The sequence below is a fragment of the Malus sylvestris genome, chromosome 2 (genome assembly GCF_916048215.2).
Source record: "Malus sylvestris chromosome 2, drMalSylv7.2, whole genome shotgun sequence".
In the NCBI taxonomy this organism is placed as follows: Eukaryota; Viridiplantae; Streptophyta; class Magnoliopsida; order Rosales; family Rosaceae; genus Malus; species Malus sylvestris.
Window position 1 is genome coordinate 6538512 of NC_062261.1, and position 13520 is coordinate 6552031.

Here is a 13520-nt window from a genome sequence, read left to right on the forward strand (position 1 = left end):
GGGAGCTGCAAGCTTCACGTGCTCAACTTTGGCAGAGAACTTTGGCAAAATTATCTGTGGTACCCATGAGCTATTGTTGCGTGTGGGAAGTGGGTGATTGAACAGTAAGATTCATGTGTTTTCTACTTCCCCAGAAGTCTTCGACAGAATGCCCATAATTTCCGCAAAGCTGAGTGTGCGTGTGACAGGTGCTGACAAGGCTGGAAAAGTAGGTGCCTCTTCGATTTCTGAGATCGGCCCTCGTGGTCTCTGGGGAGCCCAGCTTTTGAGAAAGCGAGCGCCTCTTCGATTTCTGAGATCGGCCTTCGTGGTCTTTGAGCAGCCCAACTTTTGAGAAAGCAAACGCCTCTTCGATTTCTGAGCAGGCGCCTCTTCGATTTCTGAAGCTCCGTCGAGTGCAGATTTTTATAGGGGCTGGCATTAAGTTCCAAAGCACACTTGAATCTCCACCAGTAGAAGCTTCATTCTTGCACTTCTAAGATCTTGATTTGTTCGACCTCTTTTCTCTTCAACACCTTTGAAAATGTCTGGCCTCTCCGACCGTCGTTTTGACTTGAACCTTGTTGAAGAGGCAGCCCCGCCTTCTCCAGACAACATATGGCGCCCATCCTTCGTCTCCCCTACTGGTCCTCTTACCGTTGGGGATTCTGTGATGAAGAATGATATGACCGCTGCGGTGGTGGCCAGGAACCTTCTCACTCCCAAAGATAACAGACTACTTTCCAAACGGTCTGATGAGTTAGCTGTTAAGGATTCGCTGGCTCTCAGTGTTCAGTGTGCAGGTTCTGTGTCTAATATGGCCCAACGCCTATTTGCTCGAACCCGCCAAGTTGAATCATTGGCGGCTGAAGTGATGAGTCTCAAACAGGAGATTAGAGGGCTCAAGCATGAGAATAAACAGTTGCACCGGCTCGCACATGACTATGCTACAAACATGAAGAGGAAGCTTGACCAAATGAAGGAAACTGATGGTCAGGTTTTACTTGATCATCAGAGATTTGTGGGTTTGTTCCAAAGGCATTTATTGCCTTCGTCTTCTGGGGCTGTACCGCGTAATGAAGCTCCGAATGATCAACCTCTGATGCCTCCTCCTTCTAGGGTTCTGTCCAGTACTGAGGCTCCAAATGATCTCCCTCCGGTGCCTTCTCTTTCTGGGGCTCTACCGACTGCTGAGACTTCTCCTAAGCAACCTTTGTGAAGGCTCCCTCTTGTGTGTTTATTTTGACTCATGTATATGTACATATTTGTAGCTTATCGGGGATATCAATAAATAAGCTTTCCTTCATTTCAACGTATTGTGTTAAATACACCAAAGCCTTCTTCGCTAAGGTCTTTGAATTTTCTTTTGTTGAAGCTTGTATGTTGAAGCTTTCTGAGTGGAGCATGTAGGTTGGGGTAGTGTTCCCTTAATTTCCCGAGTGAGGAAAACTTCTCGGTTGGAGACTTGGAAAATCCAAGTCACTGAGTGAGATCGGCTATATGAATCTTAGAACGCCATTGTGCTCGATCCTGTGTCATGTCCTTCGTTAGATCCAAGTACTCTAAGTCTTTTCTTAGAGTCTCTTCCAAAGTTTTCCTAGGTCTTCCTCTACCCCTTCGGCCCTGAACCTCTGTCCCATAGTCGCATCTTCTAATCGGAGCGTCAGTAGGCCTTCTTTGCACATGTCCAAACCACCGTAACCGATTTTCTCTCATCTTTCCTTCAATTTCGGCTACTCCTACTTTACCCCGGATATCCTCATTCCTAATCTTATCCTTTCTCGTGTGCCCACACATCCAACGAAGCATCCTCATCTCCGCTACACTCATTTTGTGTACGTGTTGATGTTTCACCGCCCAACATTCTGTGCCATACAGCATCGCCGGCCTTATTGTCGTCCTATAAAATTTTCCCTTGAGCTTCAATGGCATACGGCGGTCACACAACACGCCGGATGCACTCTTCCACTTCATCCATCCAGCTTGTATTCTATGGTTGAGATCTCCATCTAATTCTCCGTTCTTTTGCAAGATAGATCCTAGGTAACGAAAACGGTCGCTCTTTGGTATTTCTTGATCTCTGATCCTCACCCCTAACTCGTTTTGGCCTCCATTTGCACTGAACTTGCACTCCATATATTCTGTCTTTGATCGGCTTAGGCGAAGACCTTTAGATTCCAACACTTCTCTCCAAAGGTTAAGCTTTGCATTTACCCCTTCCTGAGTTTCATCTATCAACACTATATCGTCTGCGAAAAGCATACACCAAGGAATATCATCTTGAATATGTCTTGTTAACTCATCCATTACCAACGCAAAAAGGTAAGGACTTAAGGATGAGCCTTGATGTAATCCTACAGTTATGGGAAAGCTTTCGGTTTGTCCTTCATGAGTTCTTACGGCAGTCTTTGCTCCTTCATACATATCCTTTATAGCTTGGATATATGCTACTCGTACTCCTTTCTTCTCTAAAATCCTCCAAAGAATGTCTCTTGGGACCCTATCATACGCTTTTTCCAAATCTATAAAGACCATGTGTAAATCCTTTTTCCCATCTCTATATCTTTCCATCAATCTTCGTAAGAGATAGATTGCCTCCATGGTTGAGCGCCCTGGCATGAACCCGAATTGATTGTCCGAAACCCGTGTCTCTTGCCTCAATCTATGCTCAATGACTCTCTACTTTTGCTCGTAACCGCATCCGCTAAAAAATATTTCAATTTAAAGCACAACAAAACAAAATATTACAAATTCCAATTTTACGTAGAAAGTATTTCTGTTCGTCAGCGCATCTGCTAGAATTCCCTTCACAGAAGCACAACAAAATCTACCAAGTTCAAATGCTTTTGGATTATCCGAAAGCGTCAAAAGCACTTTCAGCCATTCCAAAATCTCGAAGTGCAGGGCCAAACATGGTTTGGTTAGGCATACTAATTGACATATACCCAAACATGGTGTCTTTTGGCAGATGAATCGACCATGTCTTACTTATCAAACAAATAAGCCAACGGAAAATCTTGCTACGGGTGGCAGTAAATAAATAAACAAAATTACTATTTACAATTAAAGCGGGATAATTCTTTTGAGGTCTCTCATATGTTAAAATACAGATTCATCATGGTACAATATGCAGCAAAGCGGACAATCTTTTCATTCGGAGATGCGAAGCATGATCTCAAGAAACAAAGATTGAATTCATGAATGATGGAACTTATGATGTAACACTACTGAACTTGCGTTCAGGTTTACAACACGAAAATATAACACAAGGCCTGACCTTGCATGGCAGCGGCACTATTCCTTCTGGAAGAAGGAGAGAACGAGATCCGTATGTACAGAAAACATTTGTGTGTCCACAAAAAGCTGCATAGCATTTAGGGAGGAAAATGATGCATCAGTGTGCTTTCAGCTTTATACGATACAACTCAAAGCGCACCCAGAGTAAGCATTGAAGCAAGATTACAAGTCACTTTCAGAAATAAAGCAAAAAGGTGGTTAATATTTATCTTGCATAAATTGATTACAACATACAAACACGGAATACCGAAACGAACATTATCCATTCTTGACCCAAGTTACGCCTCTTTCAGAGCTTAGATTTATGTTTTCTTTGACAATTTTATTACTCTCATAGACAAGAGAAAACTATCTCAAAGAACGCACCTTCATAAATGGTCGATCGCGACTAGGAAATGAGTCGATGAAACTCTCCTTCAGAAGTAACGATACCTAATTCGAGGGAAATCAGTGTCAGATCTGTAGCACTATGAACGTGCATCCGCATATGAATGTTCACTAGATCTACAATCTAGGAATTTTCACATTCAAACAAACGATTATCTGCACTATTCTCATAAAAACTTCAGAGCCAAATGAATGGATATAATGATGCATTACATTTACGCTGACATTCCATATATCTGAGACATAACTTAGTCCATGCATGCATATATATAAAATTTTGGACAGATTATCTTTTGAAGTACCAATCATTACAAAAGAAGGTCAAAGAAACATAATAATCCTCTAAGGCACTTCAGTCCCTTAAAAGCTGTCATTATTGGACAACAAACTGACCTTATCATCATTGGACTGTACGTTAGTAATTGTATGTGAACGGAGATTAGAGCAAAGAGAATCCAAGTAAGTTCTTAACACTCCTAGGAAACCCTTGGCAGCTTCAACCTACAAGCAGCAAATAAATACATGAAAATTAAAGGTAGAAGAGTAAATTTTTTGGAATCCGACGAACTAGAACAAAGCATAACACACCTGTTCTTCTGTGCACTCGTACACCGGCCTTTTCCTACCCAAAAAACTCTCTCCCACAAGCTTTGCGTGATAAGGACTTAAGGATGAAAATAATTCCTTATGTTGTGGTAAATGAGGTATTGTCGGCGACTTCACCTATTATATCATGCAATGGAAGCATTTAATTTTTTCTATAAGAATACTTGCATTTTAATGAACATTAGTCATTAATCATACACCAGAAACCAGATAATACACGACAATTGACTAAAATAAGCATGAGAAAATGCTAAACACATGATGCGTCAATTAAAGACTTTTGGTTTCATTTTTATGGGCAAGAATATCACACATTATTTGTCAACCCAAGGCCAAATTGCAGATTTGTCCATGCCCTGAACCCACAAAATTATTCTTAGAACGAATTGTCTGGCACTGAAACATTATTATCTCAAAAGATGATAAGCTAATATTCTTTTATGGTGAGAAAACCATATACTTGAGACCATTGCAATGAATAATGACTATACGATTGAATTTTAGGTACGACTTATATGAGCCTTTTATGCATGTTCCACGAGTAGAAAAATAAACTGCTTGAAAACAACAAACCTGGTTCTTGTTGGCATCAACTACAATTGTATTGGAAAGTTTCGACTGTACTTCATCTGTTTTGTTCTTCACACCAACCTACAGAAGAAAAATTTGTTTAATAAATAACCAATCAAATGTCAGATACGATACTAAGGCTGACTAGAAAAAGGAAAAAGATGGCTTAGTGCAAAGGGTTTAAAAAGTGATCTGTGTCTTCGGAGTCTTTGTTGGATGGGGAAGGGGCACTAATGTTTTATATTTGTAATATTACTTGGAGAAGATAAACAGACAGAGGTTTTCCTTTCAAATAATAATTTGAGAAAATGCTGGATCCAGATAAACCAAAAACTTGAGAACTCACTATGTAAGGGACGGGTGCGTCTAAAAAGTCCAGCATGTCATTTGGTAAAACCTGGAAAGTTTATGCACATTGTCATTCACATGAAAACAGCAATGCATTTAATATATTTAAAAAATAACTTGTAGGCAGTAAGGGAAGTATAAATATTTAAAAAATAACATGTAGGCAGTAAGGGAAGTATACCGGCATTAGAAGGCTTTGCCACTGGTAGGGGCGGATCAGAGGGATAATTGATAACACTGAGGCCGATAAGATCCCCTGTACACATCAGAAAACACAGGTGTAAAAAGAATACATAAATCGGATTGTTAATCTTCACAAGACCTATATAAACTTGGAATAATGTATAATACATACCAAATTGGAACAAATGATTACAATCTGCTTCTCCAACAGTGCTCCTGCAAATAATGCTAATACCTGCAAAGTATGGAGGAGAATCAAATGCAACGTCAGCCATGAAGCAGGCCTCTAAGAGAAGTAACCCAAATCGGCACTCATTCATACAAAGGTAATCAATACAGCATACTTATGTTGAGCCATTCACTTACATTTTCAAGTCGTAAGGAGCCACATATGCATGCAATAGCCCATACTGATAATGCAGTTGCTTCCTCCTCTACCAAGAAAGCACTTTGTGCCTGATAACAACCAACAGAAATACAATTCAAATGAACACGAACATTATTAAGGGAAAAGATCAACCAAATCCACCGCACATGAGATAAGTTCATAAAGCTATCATAAGTCTCTACCTCAGCGAATTCCAGACTCGTACTGCATGAACCCAGATCAATGGTTGAGCCAGCAGTACGTAAAACATTTGCTTTTGGTCTATGATATTCCAAGGGATGCAGGTGGTCCAAAGGATGAAACTTAACAGTGATACCTCTAGCAGGGCAACGTAATTGGTAGTACTCACTTATTATCTGCAATGATCCATGATTGTTCGCCTGAAAAATTGGGATAATTTTGTCAAGAGACATTGGGCTCTAGATTCTCATTAAAAAAGAGCTTCAGTTCATATCTAGATCCAAGAAAAAAGTCCTTTTTGCACCTTGGCCCATTCAAGAATATCAATGAGGTCAGAATCATCTTGGCCAGAGAAAGATGCCTCGTCCGTTTCTGTAAAATCAACAACATCGCTCCTAAAATTTCTGTCCTCACTAGGAGAGCCTTGAAAACTGCATAAAACACTTCCAAATAATAAGTACAGAAACTTAGACATTTAAGTAGCCCATATCCTTGATAATTACCAACCACCACCCCCCAAAACTTCATAGAAAAAAGTACAACTGCTACCTGGAGGAAGAATCAGAGCTTTCATACTGATAGAAGCGCAGGAGAGGTAGGACAGCATTTGGTAATCGCCTTTCTACAGCTTGCTTGTTTGTAGAGAAGTCATCAACATAGACCTCACAAACTTCAGCATTTACACCACCAGATTCTCTTTTGCAACTAACCATCTTGGTTTCAGGATCAACTGGAACATCTTCACTAACCCTTCCCGTTGGCAAGTTAAAATCCCCATCAACCATTTGATTGTCTAGGTGACTCCCATTATCTGCAAATCTCCCTGATTGAGAAAACTCCGCTGTTCCATTCAGCAAGTCCTCCTCAATTCTACTACTTAGTGATACACCATTTGAAGTTTCTTCTGTAGTATCTTCGAAAATTTCACCATTGTCACAATCCTTTGGGCTTTCTAAATCTAAAAGATCTATTCCTTGGGTTAATCGCTCCAACCTTTCCTCTGTGAAGATGCTACACGAAAATAGCAAACACAGTCAAGTTGAATAACATTGTCAAACGGTAAAGATGATTGTCCAATCATAGGACCTATCAAAGACCAAAAGAGCATATGTATTCCTGCACACAACTATGCGCCAGTTACTCAAAAAACCTAAATCTTAGTTTCAAGAGTCCTTTAGCTGACAGTTAAAAAGCTTTTATGTGTTGTTTAGAAGTCACATCGGTTCTACCTTATACTGAGAAGGCTACCATAATTTTTTTCCTCAATGAACTAAGAATTGAATCTCTCATTTGTTTTTAGATTAGTTATAGCACGACCTTCCATCTAATGCATAAATAGATAGCAGGAAACACGCATTTATATTATGCACACGTAAGTACGAGCATCCAATACAACAACAACACACCTATTCAATACACCAAAATGTAACTCAAATGCTGGAACCCTTGAGAGAATGCAATAACATCTCTGAGTGGTTAATATATGACGGCTCAAAGACGGGCGAGAAGGATGTTTCTCTGCAATCATGGAAAGCAATCCCGAGGGTTTTTGCACTACTTCTTCCACTAACACGCAGCACCCATACAAAGTTGAATCATCGGCAACCTTCAAACCAAGTATTGTACAAAATAGGTCATCCAGGAAATGAAGAAATAATTCACATTAAAACAAAATTAAATTGTTTAGGTTTGAGCACGAAGAATAATTTCATGTCACAAAAACAAATTAAATCAATATAAAGAATATAGTAGAAAGGGGATTATCTTCTTAAATAATGTATGTTAACTGTAACTGGCAATCCATAATATCCACTTAAACATATATAAATCTAATCAAAATTAAAGAAAAAAAATTCAATCCGAGTAACTATGCTTTGCGATTTCTCAGCAATCTTCTTCTCTGTGGGCACTAATACAACTCTAAGTAACCAGTTGTCTGAATTACGACCGAAACAATGTTGTTTCAATGATAAATTTCAAGCAACACCACTAATGGTTCTATCACACAGCACCACCTAAACCCCAAATGCAGCAAAATAGATAAATTTTATAACGAATTGAGGAAAATCAAGAACAAAGGAGTCGCGGATGCATAACAGGTTATAATTTACCTGTAGTCTGAATACAAATGACAGATCGCTCCGTTTAAAATGCTCCTGAAAATAAGCATCACCATGGCCAATACAAGTAAATAAAACAAGTTTTGCCTAATGCTTTTTATTAGAAGTGGAAAACTTCTGCATGATATTGTTATATCATTCTGCTACAGCTTTATCAATTATCTTATCATAACATAATGGTTTAAAGTCCCATGGAAAGAAGAGTTGCTATACAACCATCCTAAAACCTTAGTAAACTCAACACACAAACTTTCCGTTTAATCTCATTTTCTAGTGGAAATATGAAGAATAGGGGTTCTATATCCGGTAGAGCTTGGATAGGAAAAAACATTATCCTACGCTAAAACCTTTTATATATGATTCTCTAAGGGGAAAAGGTAGAAAACAGATGAAGGAAGAAAGTGGCCTAAGTATTAATTAGCAATTATACTATGAGAGCAGAATGTTGCACAATACCTGCCCCAGAAGAATTTCATTCAACTCACTCATTGAAGGAGTTCTCTCAACAGCATGAACCTGAATTCATTCACATACGAGGTGTCAATATTAGAAAATGATTATTTCCATGGTGTCATTCACATCCGAGGTGTCAACAGGATGGCAAAACATCTGTCAAGATAAAACCTAACCTCTACGCCTCTGGGAAAGCAAAATGAAAGCAGATCCTTGTATTGTAGAGGCAGCTGCTTTTCCGGAGGATAAACAAATAACACCTGGAAGTAGAAACACATGTTAATACCTAGCACTCAAATTACTTCCAAGCATATCAGTATGCAAATAAATTGGCCATTTGGCAACAAAATCCCCACCTGAGGTTCGATATTAGGTTCTATACGAGAGTGATTCTGGCTACTAAATCTCCCTGAACCTTCAGACTTTCTTCCAATGTATTGCCCTTGAAGTGCCTGAATATCACAGTTAGGATGAAGCCCCACAACTACCATGCTCTCAAAAAGCCTTGTTGGCTGCTTTAAAGACTTATGATCCTGCACACTTGAAATACAGAGGTGTTACGGAATCTCTTGGGACAAAATTTTTGCTTCTATATGCGAATGTATTTTGAAACTAACACACAGAACTTGTTTTAGAGATGAAGTAATTTTTCCTTGAACCGTTTAATCTAAAAAAATGGAAGTAATTTGGAATGTACGATGTAAAATTATTTATCTTGATTCTTGATTAACCAAATGCTGAAATGCATACAAATAAGTTGCATGGAAACAAATGGGTCACTATACGAAACTGCATACCAAATACTGCAACTGAAAGTTTGCCCATTGCCGCTTCTGGCTAGTCAAAACTTCAGGATTGTAAGTTCCTCGCTTCACTTCAGGAGGATGCTGGAAACCTTTTAGAACTTTCGTAACATGGCGTTGTAACCTCTGAAGCGGACTGCCACCACCACCATCTTCATTCAATGAGTACACAGCAGATGGCCGCGGAGAATGAGTGGCAGTAGCAGCAGCCGCTACAGCAGCAACTGCTCTTGCAACATCTTCCGTTTGAGCGAAAAACGAAGCACCCCAACTGGGGCTACCCGTCTCTTCATCTTTATTCATACTAAAAGGCTTTCTTCCTATCAAAAAATTCGACATTGACAACAATTCACTCCTTAAACCCCGAAACTTCGAACTTACAGAGCATACAAATAACAGATATTTCCTAATTCGATCGTCTCCGAGCCAAAAATCTCTGAAGCATCAGTTTCGTTGTGTCACTACTTAAAGTTTTAACCTTTGATGTTCACTTCAACCTTTCCGGTTGATTAATCTCCAAAATTAACAATAAATTAAACAATTAAAAAAAAACTTAATTCTTCAGCCGGAAAGAAGTTCCTAAATCGAATTAAAAGTAGATAATTATGCTATAACGTTATTCCTCCGTCTTAAAAGTCGATCAGTTAACTTTCTGCTGCCAAGCCCTTTCAGTTACACGAGAGAGAGAGAGAGAGAATAATAAAGTTCACATATTTTTGGTAAACATGAATTTCCCAGCTAAATAAAATTGGAAGATTTTCAGCAAAAAAACCATGAAATTCGAGCATAAAGCACCAATAATCATCAGTACTTAACGAAAAATAGATAATTGGAAATTATAATCACAAAAGATGGAAACTTTAGAATATGCGCGACAAATTAATCCAAAAAAAATTATGAACTGACCTCTGAATTCTCTTGAAATTCGAAAAGGAATATAAGAATTTCAGGGGGAGGAATCTCCGGCGGCCGTAACAAAGCTTTCCTCTTTTTCTGCTGCTTCTTGTTCTTCTCCTCGAACGAAATGATGGAGGAGAGGACGAGGAGGAAGGTGTTAAACTAATAATAATCGTCTTTAAGCTTAATTAATTAGTTCTAATTGCATTTTCGGATCAAAATAAACAGAAATTACGAAGAGAGAGAGAGAGAGAGAGAGATAGAGAGGAGGCCTCGCGTCGTGTGCGTCGAAAAATGGAGGAGGAAAAAGGAGGGACGGTCAGTAACGGCCGTCGGCCGCTTATAATTTTTTTTCTTGTTCGTTTGGTTCGTGTTTATGCGCGTAACCGTGTGAAACTCTCTCTCTTGTTCCGGATTCGGTAACGAGTGCATGGCCATCCTATGTCACTACTCTCAACATTGTCACGTGTCGTTATTAAATTTAGTACTAAGACACAAACATGTTATAAACTTTAGTAACTCCTGTACATGAGCGATACTCAATTGTGCTCTTAAGCAATAGAACTTGTTTTAGACATAGTTAGACGATAATAATAAGGCATTTTAGTCAAATAGTTTTTAGATTAACATAATTTTTCATTTTGGTCATCGATATTTGAAATCAATAGAAGTGCTCAATCACCAATCATTTTAATCATTCCGTGAAAAATCTCTATTAAATAAAGATCAAAATAACAAAAATACCCTTAATTTAATAAACAAATGGGCCCAAATATTTGATAAAAATTAAGGAATTTTTTTTTGTCATTTTGTCCTTATTTAACGAAAGTTTTTTTACGGAATGACCAAAATAATTTACGGTGGATAAACTCAAAAACGAGTTCTATCAATTTTAAATTTCATGAATTCAAGTAAAGATTTATGCTAATCTCATAAACTATTTTAACTAAAAAGCCTAATAATTAGTATTTAACTTGTTTTAGAGACGGGTTGGGGAGGGAGTGATGGAAATCTCATTTCTGTATTTTATTTTATTTTCATAATTTTTTATAGCCACATGGCAAATACAAGAAAACAAAATGTGAAGCCACGTTAATCACGTCAACAAACTAACCTAAGATCTAACGGATGTAACATAAAAGGACCAGTAATCCACATTCAATCAAATTCAAGGACTAAATTTAATGGAATTATAGTTCAAGGATTCAAGCTACCATTTAGTTAAAATTTAGGGACTATTGCCTTATTTTTCTCTTATTTATTTAAACGTTTCACTTATGAGTTGAGAGAAAAACTACTTGCAGTTTACAGTCTTACATGTGAATTTATTTTTATACAACTATGTTAGTATCAAAATTATTATTCTCGAGTTTTGAACTTATCCCTCACCAGTATTTAAATATCTGTATGTAAATTTATAGAAATATCAACGGATATATCAAATATCAATATCGGTTGCTTTTGATGGAAATGATAGAATTTTTAAAATGAAACTTTAAGGATTGTCAAACATTGATTTGAACAAAATATAAGAGTTTCTTCAATATTTAACAGATATGTCATAAATATCGACGGTACATGTCAATTTTAGCATAGACTTAAAAAAAATTCCGATATGAGATGAAGTTTAGACTTCACCCTCCATTTCCTTATCTTTCTCCAATTTTTTGAATATTTTTATGAAAATATCAATTGTATTGAAGAAATTTTAAACTCTGTCTCTAACTTACAAAGTAGATAATATAACAGTACCATATTATAGTATTGAGTGACAAGTGAGTTCAATTGTTTAATTTAGCAAAGTGATTAATTTTTTATTTTAATAAAAAATTTAACAAAATTTATCGCTTGATTAAAAATTAAAAAAAAAGAAAAAAAAGTTCTTGCATCGCATTAACCCACCTTCCTCTATTTATTTATTTTTTCTTTCTACTGTTCCCTAATTATTTAATACTTTCCCATTTAAAAAATATTATCTTTTTTTCTTTACCAGCGGCGTTGCTCTCTCTGTCTGGTACACACGGCGCGGACCGCGCATTTCCTCGGTAGACATTTTAGGGAGTTGGTGAGGTGTAAATGCTTACACCGTTTACAGGGATGTGGAGGACACGTGGCGCAATGGGTTTTCTTACTCATTTTCTTCTTAATATTTTGTCGGTTATTTTTATTTTAAATTTATTTTTCTAACTTATAAAAAAGCATAAATTGAGCATGGATGTTTAGGCATGATTAGGGCGACAAAATTGTCCCCTTGCTACTCATGTTGTAGGGGATGCGGACCACATGCCACGTCAGTTATAAGCTTAGGTCGAAGTTCAAACTGGATGACCAACATGACTACATCATTGCTAGCGTGACACTGTGGGGTGGGGAATTATGAATTTTATCTGTTCTAAGCTTTTAAACATCATATAATTGTACCTACCAAACCCTAGCAAAGAAGTGGAGAAAACAAAAGGTGTGCAAAAAAAAAGGCAAATTATTAGGGTTTGTGCATTTGAGGAATATAGATGAGTGATGTTAGTTTTACGACGTGTTAAGAGTTCGATTTCTTCATAATGTGATAAAGTACTTTGATTTTGAAATGGTGGTTTAATGAATTAGGATCTCTGACATGTCAAACATCTTGTTTCTGTGCAATGCAACCAAAGAATGACATATAGAATTGATGGGCAACGTTGGTATGTGCGTTAAAGAGTAGATTAATAAGAATAGGTTAGCTGAAATGTGGGAAAACTCTTATAGTATCTCCAAAGGATATGTCAAATCTTAAGTGAAATGACATGCAATTAAATTTGAAAGAAATAAAAAGCTTCAACCAATATATTAATTATACGTAGATTGGCATAAAAACTTTTGGCATAAGATTGTTTGAAGTATACAAGACAAACTCAAACCACCATGATAAATTATAGCTCCTAATAGTAAGGAATGGTTGAATTATGAAAAGGATATTTCTTCATTAGCCAAAATCCAAAAGATTTGGCCTTTCTTTTCATTTCCCTTTCACAAATTGTAAATGCATAATCATGGACATTTTCAATAATATCTTCATATCATGTTTTTGTGCAAGTCTTGGATCCCCATCTTAATTGACATTGATCTCCAATTGAATTTGTATAGATCTTCAATTCAATATGTACAAGAATTGTTTTGATACATACAAACAATATTCTACACAATCTATACCGAAGGGAAGGGGAAAAGATCTAAACCAGAAATACAGTAACTTGAGGATAAAAACCCTAACTACCATAGCAATCTCCCACTTAGATCTATATAGATTTCAATTCAATATGTAAGGATTTT

The 13520-nt window shown here is 37.2% G+C and overlaps 1 protein-coding gene across 2 annotated transcripts; it reads right to left on the reverse strand.

Annotated features, from left to right (window-relative positions):
* Positions 1 to 3016: 3016 nt before the first annotated feature.
* Positions 3017 to 10544, reverse strand: LOC126606708 (uncharacterized). Of its 2 annotated transcripts, XM_050274101.1 has the most exons (19): positions 10221 to 10544; positions 9309 to 9634; positions 8868 to 9044; positions 8688 to 8771; positions 8515 to 8574; positions 8050 to 8094; positions 7345 to 7544; positions 6488 to 6949; positions 6243 to 6369; positions 5941 to 6138; positions 5737 to 5826; positions 5543 to 5605; positions 5369 to 5443; positions 5186 to 5236; positions 4843 to 4920; positions 4252 to 4386; positions 4057 to 4164; positions 3643 to 3708; positions 3017 to 3342 (listed from the first exon to the last, which is right to left on the reverse strand). In XM_050274101.1, exons 2-19 carry the CDS (start codon positions 9615 to 9617, stop codon positions 3274 to 3276), a joined length of 2397 nt encoding a protein of 798 aa, XP_050130058.1. In that variant the 5' UTR covers positions 9618 to 9634; positions 10221 to 10544; the 3' UTR covers positions 3017 to 3273. The 2 variants fall into 2 exon arrangements, with proteins under 2 accessions (XP_050130058.1, XP_050130059.1); XM_050274102.1 differs by lacking the exon at positions 10221 to 10544 and having other exon boundaries at positions 8868 to 9051; positions 9309 to 9456.
* Between the last annotated feature and the right edge of the window lie 2976 nt (positions 10545 to 13520).